The following is a 20,258-nucleotide window of genomic DNA, read 5'->3' as shown; positions in this document are numbered from 1 at the left end:
CTGCTTCCTAACTGCAGAGAACTTCTGCTCCAGAATATACCACTCTTAGAAGCTCCTGCACAGGAGTGCTACATAGCCCACCCTAACCCCATTACTATTCCGACAGCTCACTTTTTCACCTCCTTGTTCACTCCACTCCAGACACACTGGCTTCCCTGCTATTCTAAAACATATCAGAATGCTTCTCTTGCTTTAAGAGTTTTGCACTGGCTGTTCCCTCTGCCAGAAAATCTTCCCCTAGATATCTATAGGGTTCACTCTCTCACCCTCTTCAAGTCTACACAAATGTCTCCTTCCTAATTAGGCCCATCCCGTCTACCCTATTTTACAGTGTCACCAGCCCATTAGTCCATGGCACCTCTGTTCTTCTTTATATTGGTCTATATTTTTCTTTTCTACCATATAATTTACTGATTTATGTCCATAGTTTATTGCCTCCTCTGCATCCCAATTAAAGAGTAAACTCAATGAAGAAGGGGTCTTTATCTATTTTGGTCACTGATGTATTCCAAAAATGCCTAGCATTCTATCACATAGAAGGCACTCAATGAATAGCTGCTGAGGTGAATTCCAGCATAGTACTATGTCTCACCATGCTACTCATCCCTTCTTACCCTCGTGACCCTCGGTAGCTTGGGAGGCACAGGCTGATGCATTGGTACTTGGCTTCTCTGGTGGTATCTGTGTAGTATGGAGGCGAATCTATTGCTCACACTGTTGCTTTATGGAGATATAGTGTATAGCTCAGCTAAGAGCAAAAGTGTCAGCAGTCCTACAGCACTGGTGACCAACCCTGCACTGCCAGGTATGAATGGTATGATGGTAGTTGAGTCATCTGGTCTCTTAGAGCCTTGGTTTGATAAACTCAAAAATAAGGATAATATTTTTCTCATTGGGGCAGGTAAAATATCTGTGGGGATAAATCCCCAGCACCTGGCAGAGTGCCTGGCACATAGTAGGTATGCAATACATTGGATGGTTGATTATAAGGAAAATGTGAGATAATGTTTATAAACTTATATATACATAAAGTACTTGGCATAGAGCCTGGCATGTGGGAATCATGCATTTATTCACACAACAAATATTTATTGAGCACCTACTGTGTGCTTGTCAAAATGTAATAACCATGCGGATCGTTTAATGAGCTACTGGGAATGGCAGGGGCAGTGGAGAGAACTTCCATATGAAATGAAACAAACTTAAAAGGCAATCCGAAGAGGGTGGCATCTCTCATGAGCCAGTCTGTCTCAGCATCCTTGCAAGAATATCAGACAGATGAATATCCAGACCCATGTCCTTCTCTTCCCACCGACCTGGGTGCCGAAAACGGCTCTACCTTCCCAAGTCAGTCATGAGGGTGACGATAACTGAGGTCTGGGACCTGCCCTCCCAGAGATGTCCTCTCTTATTGATGTCTATGTGGGCTATATATACAAACCAAGCAAGTTTAATAAGTGCTATGGGCCTGTTTGGTGCAGGCTGGGAGCTGGAGACTAGAGCTCCTGACAGGTCTGCTCACTGCTCCCCAAGTGCTTTGGTTTTATGGGAGGGAGAACCAGAAAGGCTTAGGTGCCAACGTCTGTCTGCTCTTTCTCCCATAGTTCAACAGTATGTTCTCAATAAGCTGTGACTCCCAGGCGTGTGGAAAACAGCAATGATGAAATCAAAATCAAACTCCGAGGGTCTCTGAGGGTTGGGTGTAGTGCTAAAATCAATTAGTGGTGCTAGTAGTGCTAGTAGTACTAGTAGTAGCAGCAGCAGCAATAGCGCCTCACATATATACAGTACTTTTTAAGTGCTAGTCATACATAAAGCACTTTATATACATTACATCTCACAACAACCCTTTGAATTAGGTTATTAGCCCAATTTGTAGGTGAGAAAACTGAAGTTTAAGGACATTGAGTATCATGTCATGATCACTCAGTTAACAAGTGCTAGAAGCAAGATTCACCCTAAGCAGTCCAACTCCAGACGACATCTGCAAAATCCATTTATGGTTATGTGGCAAAGGGTCGCTTCAAGCATCTAGGCTGTCTGGCTGTGAAGTCTGAGGAAGGCACGCAACCTTCCTAGACTTCTAGTTCCTTCTCTATAAGAGCATCAACCCTTCAGTTGTGTTGGGAGTTGATGAGTTTATATATGTAAAGCCCTTAGACCCACACCTGGCACATGGTGAGCTGAAAAGTATTAGTAATTGCTGATGTGATCCAATAGCCCAAGTCTAAGAGTTCTAGGCAGAACCCAGTTTTTGTGAATGGCTGGATAACATTCTTAAATGGGTATTTTGGTATCTACTTCATGTTTACAAAGATAAGGGAGCCACACACTTTCTGCCTGTCACTCTGAATTTGTTCCTGAACCTGGTGGGGCATGTGTGGATTCAAGTGGGCTATCCAAAACCCGAGCTCTATTGCTTACAAGCTGTGTGTCTTGGGCTGGTTATTGCACACTCTGGGCTGGTTATTCCACACTCTGAGTCTCAGGTATGCTCCCTAGAAAAGGGAAGTTATCCTGCTACCCATACCACAGGGCTGCTGTGAGGACCAGGGACACTGGGTACACATCCTGGCACAGGGTAAACACTCAATAAAACGGGGGTGCTTTTAAAAGCAAATTAATCATTATTCTTTGACTCCTTACTTGCAAGAAGGATACATAAATTCTTGTGCTTTTTCCTGTTCTGTAGCAGGTCGGGTGTGGGGAAGGACTTCAAACCTAAATCACTGAGAAGCCCATCCTCCTCCTTTGCTGCCTCTTTTTCCACAACAGTCCTTTAGACCCTGCCTTAGTCCAGGCAGGAGCCTAATTCTACATGGCTGGGGTTTCCCAAATGTGCCCCATGATACCCAAAACCAAGCCTGTTGTGAATAATGAAGGCTTTGTGCAGTTTCCCAGGAGCATATTGAAGGGCTACACTCAATCCTTCCTGGAATCCAGGAGTGCATTTTCATGATACTGAGAAAGAAAAAAAGCAGCCTTAAAAAAATTCCTTATTGGGAAAAGTAAAGGAATATATGGGGAACAAAATATCTAAGAGACAGAAAGGAAAATATAATCTACTGTGCTTGACCATAATAAGGTCTCTGGCAGTCTAGGCTTTGCAGCCTGCCAGGTCATTTCTGAAGAGCTGATCCTGTAGGGTGGCCACCAAGTTTGGAACCCTTGGCAAATACATAATAAATAAAATTACATTACAAATCAAGATACAATGCTATCAGTCATGGTCCCAGACTTTATGGCTACTGAGTACTGGAAATCATCAAAAATGGTGAAGGTCAAGATAGGCTGTAGCTCTTATGCACCCCCACCCTCCGTGGCGGGGGCAAGTGTCTCCTTAGCAGCTGACTGACCTGAGACCTTGGGATCATGTATGCATCGTAGCTGGACCCGTGGTACTTGGCCGTATTATCTGGGCTGTAGCAAGCATCACAAGTGCATGGTATATTCGAGCTCAGGGGCTGTTTCCTAGGTCTATAAACCTGTGGGAGAAAGCTACAATGGTTAGGTGCAGGAGGGGAGGGCGCAGGGCGCACAAGGAAGGAATTAGGAGAAAGCAAAGAAGGAGGCTTGTCTTGATTTTCTGTGGCCGAATGGGTGAAAAACCCAGTATAGAAGATGCACAGCCCCAAATAAAGAGGTCAGATGGAAGCGGCCCCCGACCCCTAGGGCCAGCGCTAGCAAGGCATGCTGCTCTGTGGAATGACCCCAATGTCTGGCAGTGACTGGGACCCTCCTTCCCTGCAGGAGAGGGCACCCAGGCCATGACAGTGGTCTCTCTCTTTCAGCAAGGCAGCTCCAGGAGAAATGGACTCTGGTTCAGGGCCAAACGATGCCTTGTCCTTCCTTAGGAGGGAAAGGGTTGGCCCAGTCGTGAGAAGAGGGTGCTTATGCCTTTGGGCTTCCCTTCCACTCACCTTGCACATTGTGTTCAGCCCAGATAACCCTACCAGGCACAGATCCAGAACCAGGGGCTGAAATCAATGTGGACATACTCCATGTGATGCCATGTGACATTTAGAGAATGTGAGACCATAGACCACTGAGCTACAGTATCTGCTGAGTGGGTTTCATAATGAAGATAGAATCTGTGTGAATATCTTTACCCATTGCTTCCAAAAGCCATCAAGTTATATATGGAGGAGAAATAATGTCTGAAGATTTCGGGGATGACTTTGCAATATGCTTCAGGTGCAATCATTTCCATTTGAGCCATTTCCAGAAAACCCTCCAGAAAGCTAAGAACTTTCTGCATAAATTAGGACCTTGTCCCTCCTTCATTTGCCCTCAGAAGAAATACAGAGGCCTAGCAAGGAGGAAAAATAGCACAATGGAATAAACGGGTGATAAAAAATATCTGACTAAACGATGGCCAGGAAGGTCTCCAAGCATAGTCTGGCAGTACCAGGGGTTGGGGGATGCTCCATGGGTGAAAGGTCCTGGAGGAAATAGTTGAAGAACCAAAGTTAGAAGCATGGAGAGAAAGAAATCTAAAGAACTGGATGAGGGGAGTTTATTGACAGGGACCAGAAAGTGAGCAAGACAGAAGATAATGGATCTAATGGGAGAGAATGTGGCCGGAATTTAATTAGTGGTTTCTAGGATTTAGTCAGAAGTCATACAAAGTCCACTGGAAGGAAGAGAGTTATATCTGGGGAGATGATGCTAATACAAAAGAAAAGAAAGGAAAACAGTGCTGGTTGCAAATCACACAAGCCCAGGCACATGCACATAAACACAGAAAAGCAGTAAAATGGTGTTCCAGTGACAACTAGGGCCATTTCACTCCTACCTGTTTTTAGCTGCTTGAGCCTGCAGGATGGACATGGGAAAATGAAGAGTAGCTAAACCCAGAGTAAGCACCCAAGGACCCGAACCCAGCAAAACACACCTTTCGTGCAGGAGGCCCCACCTGCTGCTTTAACTGATGCACTAGTCGATCTTTTTCCCTCTTGAGGGCCATGACTTCCTCCTGCGTCTTTTTCTTTTTGGAGGCAGACAATTCCAGCAAGGCAATGTTTGCATCTTTTTCACTGATTGCCGCAAGCAGTGCTTCCTGTCTGGTAAAATAAAGATTATTGTGATGATTTTTATAAAGTGAAAAAAAAAAAAAAATTTGGCATTTATATGAGAAATGTGCCACAGAGTACTGTCTCCATAAGAAGGAATTATGGATAATGTTTAAGACAAACTACCTCCTTGATTGTCAGAATGGACAAAGTTGTTTGGGTCAGAATCCCTAAGACCCACACACTGTATTCTCTGAGACAGGAATCTTTCAATGGCTTCAGAGATACAGCTATATATATGAGAAATGGAGAGAGTCAAACTGAACATTCACTTCTAAAACACTTTCATCCATCCACTCATTTATCCATTCAGCCTTCATCCAGCTGGATGTCCGTCTGTCTGTCCATGCGTCCGTCCGTCCGTCCATCCATCCATCCATCCATCCATCCACCCACCCACCCACCCATCCATCCACCCACCCATCCATCCATCCATTTGCCAGGTAAAGTTCTACGCATTCCAAGATAACCCAACAAAATTGGACAGCAATTTCAATACCAAGTATTAGTTTTTTTCCCGCAAAATTTCCTTTTGAAGACAGGCAGAGATATTTACAAGGCTTCCCATTCCATTTTCAATGCTATTAGTGATGCTCGCTTGTCATTCAACCAAAAACTATTCCATCCTTAGTATTCCTTACCTCAGTAATCATAGCACCATCCGCTAAGTAGCCCAAGCCCCAAACTCAGAAGTCATCCATGATTCCTTTCCTTTCTTCTCCACTCAGAGCTAATCCAACAACAATTTCTGTAGGTTTTACTCCAAAATACATCCCTTATCTAAATTTATCCACTACTAGGAAATGTCTCCCAACCACCAGCATCTACTCACATAACTCACTTCCTGCTTTCCCTTGTACAGAGACCAAAGTAACCTTTAAAATCATTATAAATCTAGATTCCACCATCTTGCTGCATAAAAACCCCACTGCATAACTCTTTAGACTTCAAATCTAGACCCTTTACTGATGCATGCAACTCGTTAAACCAACTCTGAGGCCATCTTGTTCCATTTCTCCCTCCTACATCATGAGGCTCCAGCCACATGTTGTTCCTGAATTCTTTTCTAGTCCTTAAAAATGTTACACTTGTTCTCACCTCATAAGCTTTGCCTTTGTCATTCCCTCTGACTGGAATGCCTTCGCCTCATGCAGCTCCTTATCCTTCAGGTTGCAGCTCAAATGTATCCTCCTCAGAAAAGCCATCTGCAGCTTGCTCTCTCTCCCTAACAGTGTCTCTCCAGCTTGTACCTTGTACCCAAGCTACTGGCCTGTCACATTACACTGTTTTTTTCCACAGAACTCTTCACTATTTGAAAGGATCATAGATATTTATTATTTTTCTAGACTTGACACTCCATGAAACTGGAACTTCATTTGTCTTGTACACCACCAAATCTCCAGCTTCTAGAAGAACACTGAGCACATAGAGGGTGTCAAAAATATTTGCTCAAGGACTAGATAAATTCACTATATACTTTTTAAAAACTTTTGAAGATACCACTGTACACTCTTCCTGTAACTTAAAAATAAATTACAATGCTTTGATTCCTGATTAATCTCTGATAATTGCTTACTCTGTGGAGTATTAAAATTGTCTCCCCTCATTTTAAAGTCCAATTTTCTGGCAACATCTGTTGTAAATTTTAACCTGGAATTTTCTGGGACCATTATTAACTAGGAAATGGCTCTCCTGGTGTGTTTCGTTTAGTCTTCTTTTCCACCGAGGGAAGTCTTGCCCCACCCATTTGTGTAACTTCAGCAATATTCTAGATAATTTAGAAGACCCTACAGTCCCAGGAAAGCCTTACTACTAGGTACTTTTTTTGCACACAAGCCCCAGAACTAAAACCTGGTCATGATTCTGTTTTGTCTTTCTTTAATCCCCATCACCAGACCAGACCCTCCCCAGATGTTTGGACAATACAGTCATTATTTGGATCTCAGATTTTCCTCCTTTATACTGCAGGGATTTGTAGGGACTTTTCTGGACTCCACTATTGCCAGGCAGTAGAAGCTTCTGACTGAGGTTCAGTCAGATATGTGAGTGGCAGAAATGTCAGGAAATATCTTCACTTTCCAGAAGAAAACCAGTGCTGGCTGGACTACCAACAGCAGCATTAACATCCAGCTTCACAGAGCCTGTCTCTTTCTGGATAACATCTTGAGACAATAGACATGCTTGCCGTTTATAGCTAGTGCACATTTATACATAAGGCCAAGCTGAAGAGACTACATGGACTTCAAATCAGGGAGAACCCAACTGCTATCTCTCTACTCCAACTTAGCTATAACACACACAAGGTGATTACAGTATTTTACCTCACTGTCCCAAAGTAAAAGTCGAAGTGAAATTTTTTAATAGAAACAACCTAAAAGATCATTATTAAGAAAATTGGGTGTTGATGGTAAATTATACTGCATCCCTGTGATTCACTCTTTGTAGCTACATGCAACCATGTAAAATGCTGATGAAAAGTAATATATGAAAACAGTTATGTTTTTTGAGAGACATTTCTCTATAAGTCTCATATTTTTGCACATTTGATAAGCAAAGGCACTATCTTCTTTTCCTCACAATATTTCAAAGATGTCTGTACAGTGAATAACCTTAGAAGACAGAGGTAGCAACTCCTTTAGGATCAAAGAATAGATATGCTTACTACCCTATATAATAGTGTCTCCTTCTAGAGCGAAGAGCATGTTACTGCCTATTATAAAAGATTTTGGTTCCCTAAGCTCAGGGTTGCTCTCCTTTAATGCAACCCATTTCATGTATAGCTATTTTATCTGGCCCATCTACCTTGCCTCCATGGCACTTGAGGAAAAGAGAATATGCTGATAAATATGCTGATGCTGTTGTCCACACCTTTAGCAATAAAGTCCTTTGTCTCTAACTCAAAAGTCACTGGTCATCTGGCCTGCACCCATGAAATTGAGGCAAACTAATTTGTTAGCATGCCAATAGGGAACATCTCAGACCTTTCACAATTCTTGACATGCAAATGTATATTCAATAAGATCCCCAAACATAAAATTATATTCCTAGCAATCACAAAAACAGGAAGAAAATACACCAAAATGCTAATAGTCATCACTTCATGGTGGCAGAAATGACAGGCTAGTTTTTTATTTCTCCTTACACGTTTCTGCATTATTCTTCCCTCCCACAAAGTATCATAAGAGTAAACACTAAAAAATTGAAAAGGAAGCTTTTCAATTACCAAATAAACTGCAGCTATATGCTTTGAATACTTGGCACACATGAAATTTGCTCATTTTTCTATCAAGGTATTTATATTCTCTCTGTCTCTCTCACTCTTGATGCACAAGTAAGTGCACACACACCTACTCTAACATACACACACGTTTGGTACAATCTACATCATCTCTCACTTGGAAAACTACAACAATCTCCTAGCTGGGCTTCCTATGTCCACATTTATATCCTTATGTTCCATGGCCATTTTTAATCCATTTTCCTCTTTTCGGAATTATATAGCTTTGTTAAAAGTCATCATCAACCAAAAGAATGACCCTTCTAAACTCCCCTTCCTCTAAAATTCTATAATTTAGTCTTTTCAGAATTTAACATATATTTCCCCTGTGATAATACCAACAAAACCTAATAAATTAATTTCTAATTCTCGGTTTTCTGTTGATCAGAAAAAAGCATATATCAATTCCTGATTCTCTACAGATTTTATCACTAAATACGGCCCCAAATCTATTTTTCTTAATTATTAAACCTCAAAATACATTTAAAATCATTTTTCATAATTGTATATTTTGTTTTATTTTATTTTGTTTGCTTTTAGCTAACAACTCTGTTTCATAAATATTTTATAATACAAAGACAGAACTCTGAATAAAATTAGTATAGCAAGGGTTATATATATTTTGAAACCCTCATTTAAATATTGGCCGTAATTAATGATAATTTCTTCTAAAATACATTGATTGAAATTTACATTTAATAATTCCAGCCTATTTAAATCAAAGACAAATTGACAGACTATAACAAAAATATATAAAACTAGAAAAATATGAACATTTCATACTTTAGGATATTTGGAAAGATGTTCTGTATATGTTAAGGCTATATCTGGCCATTACCTATTTCTCAGGGACGCCAGGCAAAGCTAACTCAATTCTAGGCTAACAGAGCCATTACATTTATTTTTTTAAAAGCAATAAAATGAATTATAAAATGAATTTTAAATAACTCTGTATAAAGCTGATACATTTTAGCTAATAATTGAAATCACCGAGAGCTAATTTCTGCATAGTTACAGGTTTTCATTATCCCTGCCTTCAAAGTCAGGGTTTTTTTTTTTTTTTTTTTTTTAAGGGTGAGGGATAGTGAACATAAGATTTTTTTAAAGATTAACTTTGTCTGCCAGCCCTACATCAGATTCTGCACTTTGACAATTCCCATAAGCCCATTTGCTGATGCGTCTACTTAAAGTACCTAATGATAAACACCTTACTGAAAATACACAGAGGTCTGTTTTGAATAAATGGCAAACATTGGAATAAATTAAGAAGCTTAATTAAATGTTCCTGCTTTTTTTCTAGCAGGGAGTTTTGATTCAGACTTTTAAAAACTGAGGAAACTAAACTATTTGCAGTCGTGATGCCTCCTTTACATCTACATCTTTTTTAAAAGGCTCAAGTGCAAAGAGTATATTAGTGATAAGACACTTGGGTATAAACTGGAAACACAAAGCAAAATCCTCATAATTTTCCCCATCAAATGAATCAACTTCTAGATTCAAGGCCAGATTTACAACGCTTCAGAAATTGTTACTGTCTCATCAACCTGAAGAAAGTTTCTCTAAGCCTGAAATTACTTCCAGCACTTAATCTGTCCTTATTGCTTATTCACAGACAAAACAAAAAGAACATATATACTCATCTTTAGACAGTTAGTGGGGTTAAGTATATGCTAAAGGCTTGCAAAATTATCTTTAGAACACTGCAATGCTCTAGTATACAATTACTGAGGTGATCTGTCTATGCCCCAAAATGTAGCTTAAAATATGAAAAGGAAGTCCAAATATGCTAGAAAGGAAGATAAGATAATGCAAAGAGAAATAAATCTATAAGAGTCTGCTGAATGCCAAGCTAAGAAAGTGGACCATGGACAGCATTTTATCAAAGTGCAGCCTAAACAAACGTCAAGGGGAATAATTTCTTTAACAAATATGGGCAACAATGGAGTAAAATGGGGGAATTCTGTGCCCTTGCATGCATTTAGTCAGGGTTAACAATGGATAAAAATATGTGCAAGAACACATTTAATAACCCTAAACTGTCATTCAGTTTGTAGGAGGTAGTCGAGATACAGCTAATAAAAAACCAAAAAAATGGTTTTAGCCACCCTGAAAAAGATCCTCAATGGAATAAAGCAAAAGAGGACTGAAGGGCGTCTCCCATCAAGATAAATGCCTTCTTTTGAGTGTTGCCTGTGGCTAAACTTCACAAAGAGAACTCCAGTATGGTCTGATGGTAATACTTTGCTACTTCACTTATCACAGTCAATTTAAAAGGGAGCTTTATAAACATTTCTATTTCACTCCCTGTCGCTGTCTTTCTATTAATGATGACTTGAACTCTGAGAGAGGGTCTAAAATTAATTTTAGGAGTTGTAAATGAGGCAGGCCAATTAGGAACTGTTATAAATTGGTTGGGGGGAGAAGCATTAACATATTTTTTCTCGTGCACTCTTGTTTTAGTTAGCTGACCCATCTTTAGGAAAACATTCAATTACAAAAGCAGATACTTAAAAAAATGCATTCCATTAAGAAATGTTTGGATAATGACATACAGGGGAGAACCTACATTATGTATAGAGCTCAGCCCACAGTCATGTTCTAATCATACTGTGGGAAAAAAAATTCCGCTCAATCAACTTTTGCCAGTTAATTACTGTTTTCTTTCCCTCATGACCCTGAATCTTCAACTGTAAGTTCAGTAGGAGGTGACTTAAGACAGACGGTGACGAAAGATCCTGTTTAAAACAGCCTCAATCTCACCCGTAGGGTGAGGGTAGGTGAACGTTCACTGTGATCAACCCTGGAGATAGATGCTTATTTGCCTAAATTTTAAGCTGTATTTTCAAATGGAATCTTGAGAACGAAAGGCTTTTGATATCGATTAATATCAACACTAACTACCAGTAGAATGATGTATTGTGTATGAGAAGGGCCCACGCAGAAAGTGAAGTAGCTTGCATGAAGTGGGGCCCGCAGTTTGAGATATAGTTGAACAACCATGAGTTTTAGCAAGGACAAAGAACAGACCAGGTTTGTAAAGGCCAGGCTTTGGCAGCCCAGACTCCTTAATGCGGTTTGCTCTCCATCGCCCACCTAAAACTGACCTCAAGAAATAGTTTACTCCAATTATGGAGAATTTTGTCTTTGAAACCCAGCAGCACATGACTGGAATTTCCTAACACAGGGGCCACGGATTCTTGTGTAAGTTCTTTGCTCCATGCACTAGCTTCTACTCCACTACTCACTCAGGGCATGAGCCAGGGAGGCAGCTGGCTCATCCTTGGGTTCCTCTACCTCTAAGTGCAACCGGACCAGGAAGCTCTAAAAGGCCAAACTCGTATACTTCAGGCCACTAAGATGGTAAATGCTAGCACCACTTGCCATTATGGTACAAAGGGATGCTGGTGAGTGTGAGGCTATATAGAAAAAGCCCAAGGCCAGAGAAGGACAAGTGCCAGAAAAGCTACTGCCCCATACTAAATTGCTCTCTCTATTCCAATCCCTGTGGCGAATTGATAAAAAGGCATTGAAAGATGAGAGGGACCACTGTTCAGATTCTGGCAGAGGTCATTTGTGAGGTGTTACTGTTATTATGTGTCTGACCCACCAAAAAAAGTAATTAATTTAAAAAATAGAGAAATATAAGAAAATACTTATTTTGATTACTATAGCCTATTATCTTTGTTTAACATACCCACACAAGTGAAATATCACTCTAGTCCTCAAGAAGAGAATGTCCTGATTTAGTGTCTTAGCTTTGGAATTGAATGAACCTGGGTTTGAATGTCAGCAATATCTTTTGTTTCTGTGACCCTGAGCAAGTTACTTAAGATCTCTGAAACTGAGATTTCCTCTTAAATGGACTAGGAAAAATAACAGTAACTATCTTTTGGATTGTTGTGAGATTTAAATATGATAATACATGTAAAGATTTTGTTCAGTGCCTGATATAACCATACAAATGTTAGCAATTATTATTTCATAACATGGATGCCACCAAATGAAAAGATTCAAAAGTTTTATATTATTTTCTATGGGGCTCCCCTTTGTAATACACATTTCTACCTGTGTCAATGGGTCTCTTATTTTCAAGACAGACCATCAGAGAAGCTTCTGAAGCTGGTTTCTGTTAAGATGAACAGTTGACTTTCATGAGCAGATATCTGTTTTGTGAATGAATTTAAAAGAAAAAACAGAGTTTGAATGTGGAGAAGAGTCTGTTCATCACAAAAGAATTGCATCCCGACCAGGCAGTTCTGACTTGATCAATAATTGTTTAATATCATTCTGTCCAAACTGATAGAAAAGGCCACACAGAAGTGGGTAAGATGTGATTTCATGCAGTATGAAAAATGGCAACATGTTCTGAAAGCTGACCTTTTAAAAGTCAAGGTCAAGTGCGAAATCTAACCAAAGTCAAACAATTTCATAACAAAAATTCCTCCATTAAAGAAAAAACACTTTTTAAAAAATTGGTAAATTTGGGAGGCAGGGAGGGCAAGTGAAATGAAGGGATTTCATGACCCACCAGCACACCCGGCTTTAGTATGTGATACTCAGTGATGCTCATTCATTCTCGTTATTCCTGTTCAGTGATAAGAAGGCTTCTCTGTTGATCAGTTAACTCTGCCGGCATAGCTTTCTATGTAAAATAACCCAGCCAGGCTACCTGGAAGGGTTATTGATGACTGACAATAAGAAACCAAATACATCCGGACTTCACTGTGGGTCAGAGCTTTGCCCAACATTTACCTAACTAAATCTGTCCATGGATGATCAGTTACTATGAGACTTACCTCAATGAATTAAATTTTTTGTTGTAAATGAACAACTACCAGAAACTGTCACTGACTTCGAGGCTTAGCCCCCAGGGCATGTGATCAGTTATTTTTTTCTTATTGGTTGTATGTGTATGTATGCATGTGTGGATATATGTAAGTTTCCCCAAATATTGTATATTTTAATTTTCCCCTTACTATATAGTGAAGACTACTAAGATCTGTTAGTCAGTCTTTGCAGAGAGCAGCAGATTGACTTCCTGTATCTTAAATATTTCTTTTTAATTTATAATTTTTGTGTTAAATCAAACCTCCTTTTGTTTATATTTACATGGAACAGAATATTCTCATAGGCTATATTATAATGAAACACAAAACAGATTGTCAGGTCGTTGCTGTAAAAGGGATACAAGCAGAAGGGGCACATTCCAGAATTTTGTTAATGCAACATTTGAAAAAAAGAAAATCAAATTAAGTTTCTGTGAGGCAGATCTTTGTAGAGAAAAGTATAAAAAATTGTTTGTTGAAAGTGGCTCCTCTGAGAGAGTTCTTATTCATGGGAAGGAAAAAGGCAGTTGTGCTTCTGCACTGGGGGAAGGAAATACAGAGTAGTATGTCTATATGTTCTATGGGTGACAGCAGTGGTCAGGCAAAAATCAGATTTCTAGGAGGGGCAGGAAGTCATGATACCCTATAGGGAGGAGGGCTAAACAGATTCTCATCAACTTGAAGCTATTTTTCCTTTGCTGTGCTTGCCACAGAACTGAACAACAATTCAAGGTACCCTATAGAAGTCTTCCTCTGGGCTCTTAAAGCATCCCCAGTAATGCAATTCCTTACATCAATGTTTTAGCTACTTTGAGAAGTCAGGATTTTAGGTCTGCCATCTCGTGGCCATTGCAATAAATACTGCCCTTTCTATTTTTTTTCAGCCAAAGTAGTTACACCTCTGTAACCTACATTCTAAACAGGTACAACAAAGGGTACCTTACTAAAAAAAAAAAATAAACTTTAGCCACAGGAGAGCTCCACAATACAAAGGGAACTAGGATATTTCACGTTCTAATCCCCTTTCTGCTCACATTTTTCATTTCTTGATGAAAGCCTCAATTCAAATGATCATTTATCAAATTATCAAATAATCATTCAGTACAGGGCTGGGATCTGCTAAGAAATTGGTTAAGAGGCAATAGGCATGTTTTAGGTGCCCTTTTAAAAAAGAGGTAACTTAATGGACACATAGCTATTTCTAAATGAATAAAAGACTGCATTTCTGTACCTGCCATAGTTTGCCAAGAGAACATGCAGAATAAAATGGATCATAAATCCAAAGGGGCTTTATCCTTGAAAACCAAGAAAATATGGTTTTCTACAAATAATTTAAAGTCCAAATGAAGAGGTTAGAAATACACACTTCAACATTGTAAGGAACAGAGCGAAAAAAATTTGTCACAGATCTATGTTAGGAAGAAGTTGCTAAAATGCCGCCATGAAAATATATTGAGCCTATCTAATGCACACTCGCCAACCACTTGTTGAATCTGTCAACTGCACATGGCCATTTTCTTAGCAAGGTTTCACAAATGTACTATAACCCATAAACTAAAAGGAAGGGCAAGATTATATTTAATGACAATAAATTAATTTCAAAGTCCAAGTTACAAAACCATCGAAATATGCATATCTACATACACCTAAAATAATGGCTTTACTAAGCAACTGATTCAAAAGATATATAGCTGCAAAAATCAGCTGATGAATCTAGAAATAATAATAAAGTATATCTGTTAGTTATCTGAAATTTCTGGATTCATGAATACAATATGTGGGACACTACTGGCATGTTCCTTCTCAGAGGGTGAGGGAACGTGAAACCAGACGGCTGATGCAGAATGAAAGAGTCTGGTAAACTACCTGAAAACACTCCACATCTGGAAAGAATCGTGGGGGTGAACCAGCCCAAGACTCAATGGTACAGAAAACAGTCTCATATTTACAGTATGGGTGGCCTGGTGGCTCATGGAAGTGAAATTTCCAATCTGGGAAGAGCAATCGCTAGAACATTTCTGATGTGAAATTATGAAGTCCAAATCAAAGAAACGGAGCTGAATGTGTTCCTCTGGATGGCTGTTTACTGGCCGTTCAAGCAAGAGTAAACCCGCCAGATGATCAGAGCCCAGGTATTCAATTCCTTCAACACATATTTACTGAGTGCCCACTGTGTACCAAGTGCCAGAGACAAAAGGACAAACCAGACAGATTCAACCCCTGCTTCTGTAGACCTTGTAACACAGCAGACTCCAGAGACTCTGCACAGTCAGTCATGAGTCGGGCTGACCCTGCAACGATGTTACCAAAAAAATAAAAATAAAAATAAAAATAAAAATAAAATAAAGAAAAGAAAAGAAAACAAAAGAAATATCCTATTTCCATCAGGAACAAATAATAGATCATCAGTAACACCATGTAAAGAAGATATTCATGAATCCTGTTTACCAATCCAAAGGCTTGACATAAGAATCTGCATGGTATTTCCCCTGACATGTATCAAAGGATAATTGATTCGCAAGTTCCCTCCCATCCTTTCCTCTTTATTTTGACCATCCAGTGCAATCCGGCTGCAATCCAGAAGCTCAAAAACCAACAAATAAACAGAAACTCAAAACCTCATACTCATAGCTATTACACTGAATGATAAGAAATGCACTTTTCGTGAATCAGAAACATTTGTAAAGTTCAGCTGAATAGTTTTCTTCTATAATAAAAGCAGCTTTATTGGTTTCTTTGCGTATTTATAATACATGTCCATAGATAATTTTAATTCTTTACCACTTCTACCCTCAAAGATTTAAAAGGTAGAGGTAAATTCCTCTCTAAAATATCCAACTTTTATCCCATATGCACTCAAGACTAATCACTAGAGACAATTAATCTAGTCTGTAGGAGAGAGCCTGCTACAAAATCTAAGAGGAAGGAGAGGACTAGAAGCCCCGTAACAGGGGCCCCCAGACCTGGAAAACCACTTAGTAAGAAACTTTCTGGTGACCAGACCCCAACCTGACACTGATTACCACTTCCCAAGATACTGACCTGTTGACTGATTGCTTTGAGATCAGATCATCTATCTCCCAGGACAGTATTTAGGCTGCCCAGCCCCACTGAGCAGCAATGGAGGACATTCTTTTAGATTTGACCTTCAAGTCACAGGACATAAGGCGGAAGTCAAAGAAGAATGGGGCTGCAGAACTCTTAAAAAGGCTTTTCCAAAGTCCTATTGATGAGAGGCCCAAGAAAAAAGCATCCCCGAGGATGGTGACACACTCATGGTGGCAGCCTAAAAGAGCAGTCTAATGTCAACAAGTGTCTTAATATCCACCCAAATCTGAAGAGAATTTACTATGCACAAAATACTGTGCTAGGTGCTATGAAAAATTAAAAATTTTTTCTGGTAAAGAAAGCAAATGCATATGAAAACTTTAATCACAAAACAAAAGATAAATAATAGTTGATTAATGACTACACTGTTAGAATGGAAGATGAATAATTGTTAACAGTTACCACTTTGTTTGCTATGTGCACATGTGAGGCATAAATAAAGCACATTGTTTTATTTAGTCCTTTCGAATTGTCCAAGGAGAAAGTTATTATTATTCTCATCATGAAGTTGAATAAACTGAGGCTGTGAGATTTAACCAGATTGACCAAAATCACATTGCTTTTAACCGATAGAAATGGAATTTGAATCCAAGTCTGTGTGAATTGGTCATTTCACTAAAATACTTGGTTACAGGAAAAAAAAAAAACCCATCAATTTGGTCTGGGATGATGGAGGTAGGCTTCACAGAGGATAAGGGTGATGGCTGGGTGTGAAGGAGGACTGGACTGAAAGGGTTCCAGAAGGAAAAGAGGGACTTCTGGATGAGGATAAGCATGTGAAAAAAAGCTAAGAGGATTTGGTCACTTAAAATTATTTGTCACTTCCTTATTTATGCCTATTTCCAGCTGCATAACTTCCATGGATATTAAGAGTACCACTGAGGAAAAAGTATGACTAAAAAGTAATTCCTAAGTGCCGACCCAGTGACTGGTACTAGCTTGTGCTGAAGTTTTCGCATATGCACAACACACACATACAAGCACACACACACTGATTTACATACGCAGGCACACACGAGGACATAGACAAATACTGTGGGAGAAAGACAGCCAACACCCTTTCTAGGTAACAGCAACCTCTATTTCTGAAATTAGGTAATGTCCTTCCTTCCTATTTTTTTGGTGTTAAAACATCCTTCTTTCAAATCATGGTGATAGTAGTTAACAGTTAAATAGCCTTATTTAATTTAATAGCTTAACTGGGTTATAAGCCTTTATGTTGTTTTCAAAAACATTTTTTTCATAGTATTGGTCCATGACATCCAAAGTCTACAAAGCACTCATTTGATTGCCAAATATTATTACAATTAGGGTGTTCTCGAAGAACATCTGGGGCTTATCTTTCCTTTAGAAAAGTGCCTGATGTTCCCCTAAATATTGTCATGGCTTCCAAGCAGGATGCCTTATAAATGTCAGGTTGAAAACCACTCTTTCTTGCTAGGTAGCTGTTCCTCTGACAGTGATTTCAGATATTACATCTTTGGCTATTGGTGGAGAGTAATCTTTCATTTCACAAATAGGCCCTGTCAGACATGAGGTATAGGTCCTTTTGGGGGCTTTCAGTGACCAGAGAAGGAAAGAAAAGCTGAATTGGTCAACATGAATCCTTAGGAAAACCACATCTAAAGGTAACCAGAGGGTCCAGTGTGAAATATGACATACTCTGCCTCTCTTTCCTTTTTCCTTTTGTTAGTTTTTTAATGAAATATTTATATGGACAGAATCTACGAATGTCAGAATAATGAGTGTCTGGAAAGACTTGGGAACATGGTGGTTATTCCTTTAACAATCTGCTAGAGTAAATACAGATGAGACTGGCTCCAAGGGGAGCCTAAGATTTGAACTAGGATCTAAGGACGGAAGTCACAGGTAGGTATAAGGCTGATGACAATTCAGTAACAGGAAGAACTCTAGCTAAGTCACTGCTATCAAACAACAGCATGGACTGCCTCATTTCCATCTCTTAAGATTGGTACAGATAACAGAAGCCCATGTTGAGCAACTCCCAGTGAAAGAACTCCAACCAAGGATGAGTAGTGTGACTAAACACGTGTTTTGGTTAGGTTTCTTTGTATTGCAAGCAACAAAAACTGATTCTGGCTAGCTTAGCAAAGAGAATTAGAAAAACGCTTGGATACATCAAAGAAAAAAAAGAGCTAACAAATGAACTTTAGGAAGGTCAGTAAGAAAGTCACTCGAGGATCCTCTATTAGGAAATCACAAACCTTTCTTGAGAAGACCTACCATTTATATAATAACTCTGCTACAACCTTCAGGCCTAATGGAAAAAGAATGATGTTTGAGCTTCCTGGAAAAAAAGAGATCGGCCCAATCCAGGTCATTCAGCTATGGCACAGGGTCCCTGTCACTGAGAATCCACACTAAATAATGTGGGCTCGTACCTAAAGAAAAGGAGATAGCTAAGATTTGAGGGCCATCCTAATTGGCAATTACTGTAATGCTCTTATAGCCCAACAGGTCTGTTTTCAGTGGTGTGCTGGAAGTGGCTTTTATTGGTTAGCGAAAGTCAAATATAGCATCTTTTTCCAACTTCAGGGTAGTCTGTACCCTGGCCATGCTAAGAGTATTTATACCATGGAAATTAGCAAACACTACCAATGAGAGCTTTTTTTTTTTTTTCCTTTTCAAATGACCTGGTTTATCAGCACACCATTGGCCTAATTCAAGATTGAACAGTCTTGCTAAGACTGTTATATACCCCAGAGGGCATGCCATAGATCTCACAATAGGCAATACATAGCTAACAATCACCAGCACTTTTTCTGTGCCAAACGCTATACTATCCTATAGTACTATAACACTATACTATACATTATACTATTTTAACTCTTTTAGGTATATTAACTCATTCAATCTGCACGATAATCTAATGCGGTAGCTGCTATTACTTTCCTATTTGACAAGGAAATAGAAGAAGCAAGGGGCAAATTAACTTGTCCAAGTTCACATAGCTCATAAATAGCTAAGTAGAGATTTGAACCCAGGCAGTCTAAAATAAGTCCCCAAAATACCAACAAACAATGGGTAATTGTTGTCCTGAGTTGTGAAACCCTTAACACAGAAAAAACAAACAAACACAACGCAACCACTTGAGGACTCTGCTAAATTAAAAACAAAACAAAACAAACAAACAAACAAAAACAGACAATGCACCCAGTGTGAACTCCCCTGAATTCCAGTAAAAGGATTACCCCTCAGTCAAAATGTTGACATCAATGAAAGTAGCCAGGATAGTTCTACAATTAGTGTTTAGATGTTTATTTCTTCCATTACCTGGGATACTGGTAGACTGAATCCAAATCCAAAAGTTGCTACAAACCCACAGAAAAGAGGGTGATTCAGAGTATACAGTGCTAGAATTCCCCAAGTGTGTGCCAACAGCATTTCTGGACTCAGTGGGGAGTGCTTATCACATGAGTACTCCTGAATGGGCCATGGTGCCACAACACCAATGAGAAAGGAGAGAGAAATCTGAACTTTCAACCTACCTCTCTCATTGGCCCTGCTGAGAGGTAGGCATGGATAACAGCAAGCTGGGGCCCAACAGAAAGATAGTTACCTGATTTTAGGTGTGTGCCTTGGCAAGTCACTTGACTTTATGCATCTTAGCTGTGGGACCTATAAAATAAAAATTAAGTTACCTACCCCTAATAAGGTCACTGAGAGGTTTAAATAAGGTAGCCCACAGAAAAGCACCTGGTAAACTGAAAAATCTCACAAAAATGGTGAGCATTACTGTGTCCCTACTCACAAAGCAGTGGTCCCTAATGCCTTAATTGCAATGGTGCAATCTGATTCATCTCAAATAATCTCTGATATGAATCCACTACGAGATAGGCATCCCTCCTATCAGTAAAGCCAAATTCATCCCTCCTATCAGTAAAGCCAGTGTCAAATCATCTGTCTAAATGACTGATGGGAGTTTCAGCTGGGACAAATGTAAGTTCATGAAGA

At 39.4% G+C, this 20,258-nt stretch overlaps 1 protein-coding gene across 17 annotated transcripts in view; it reads right to left on the bottom strand.

Annotated features, from left to right (window-relative positions):
* The window catches only part of ERC2 (ELKS/RAB6-interacting/CAST family member 2), a 941,255-nt gene that overhangs the window by 216,046 nt on the left and 704,951 nt on the right, over window positions 1-20,258 (bottom strand). For 12 of the 17 annotated variants that reach the window (XM_011371814.2, XM_011371813.2, XM_023537617.1 and 9 more), the window contains exons 14-15: window positions 4,895-5,063; window positions 3,357-3,485 (exon numbers count right to left, since the gene is read on the bottom strand). In XM_011371814.2, coding sequence (XP_011370116.1) covers window positions 3,357-3,485; window positions 4,895-5,063 — 298 coding nt within the window. Of the gene's footprint in view, window positions 1-3,356; window positions 3,486-4,795; window positions 4,848-4,894; window positions 5,064-20,258 lie in introns of those variants that run through there. The other 5 variants (XM_023537626.1, XM_023537628.1, XM_023537630.1 and 2 more) reach the window with 4 other exon arrangements.

The sequence above is a fragment of the Pteropus vampyrus genome, unplaced genomic scaffold (genome assembly GCF_000151845.1).
Source record: "Pteropus vampyrus isolate Shadow unplaced genomic scaffold, Pvam_2.0 Scaffold195, whole genome shotgun sequence".
Lineage (NCBI taxonomy): Eukaryota > Metazoa > Chordata > Mammalia > Chiroptera > Pteropodidae > Pteropus > Pteropus vampyrus.
Note: the sequence above shows the minus strand (reverse complement) of the source record. Positions and strands in the feature narration are given on the sequence as shown.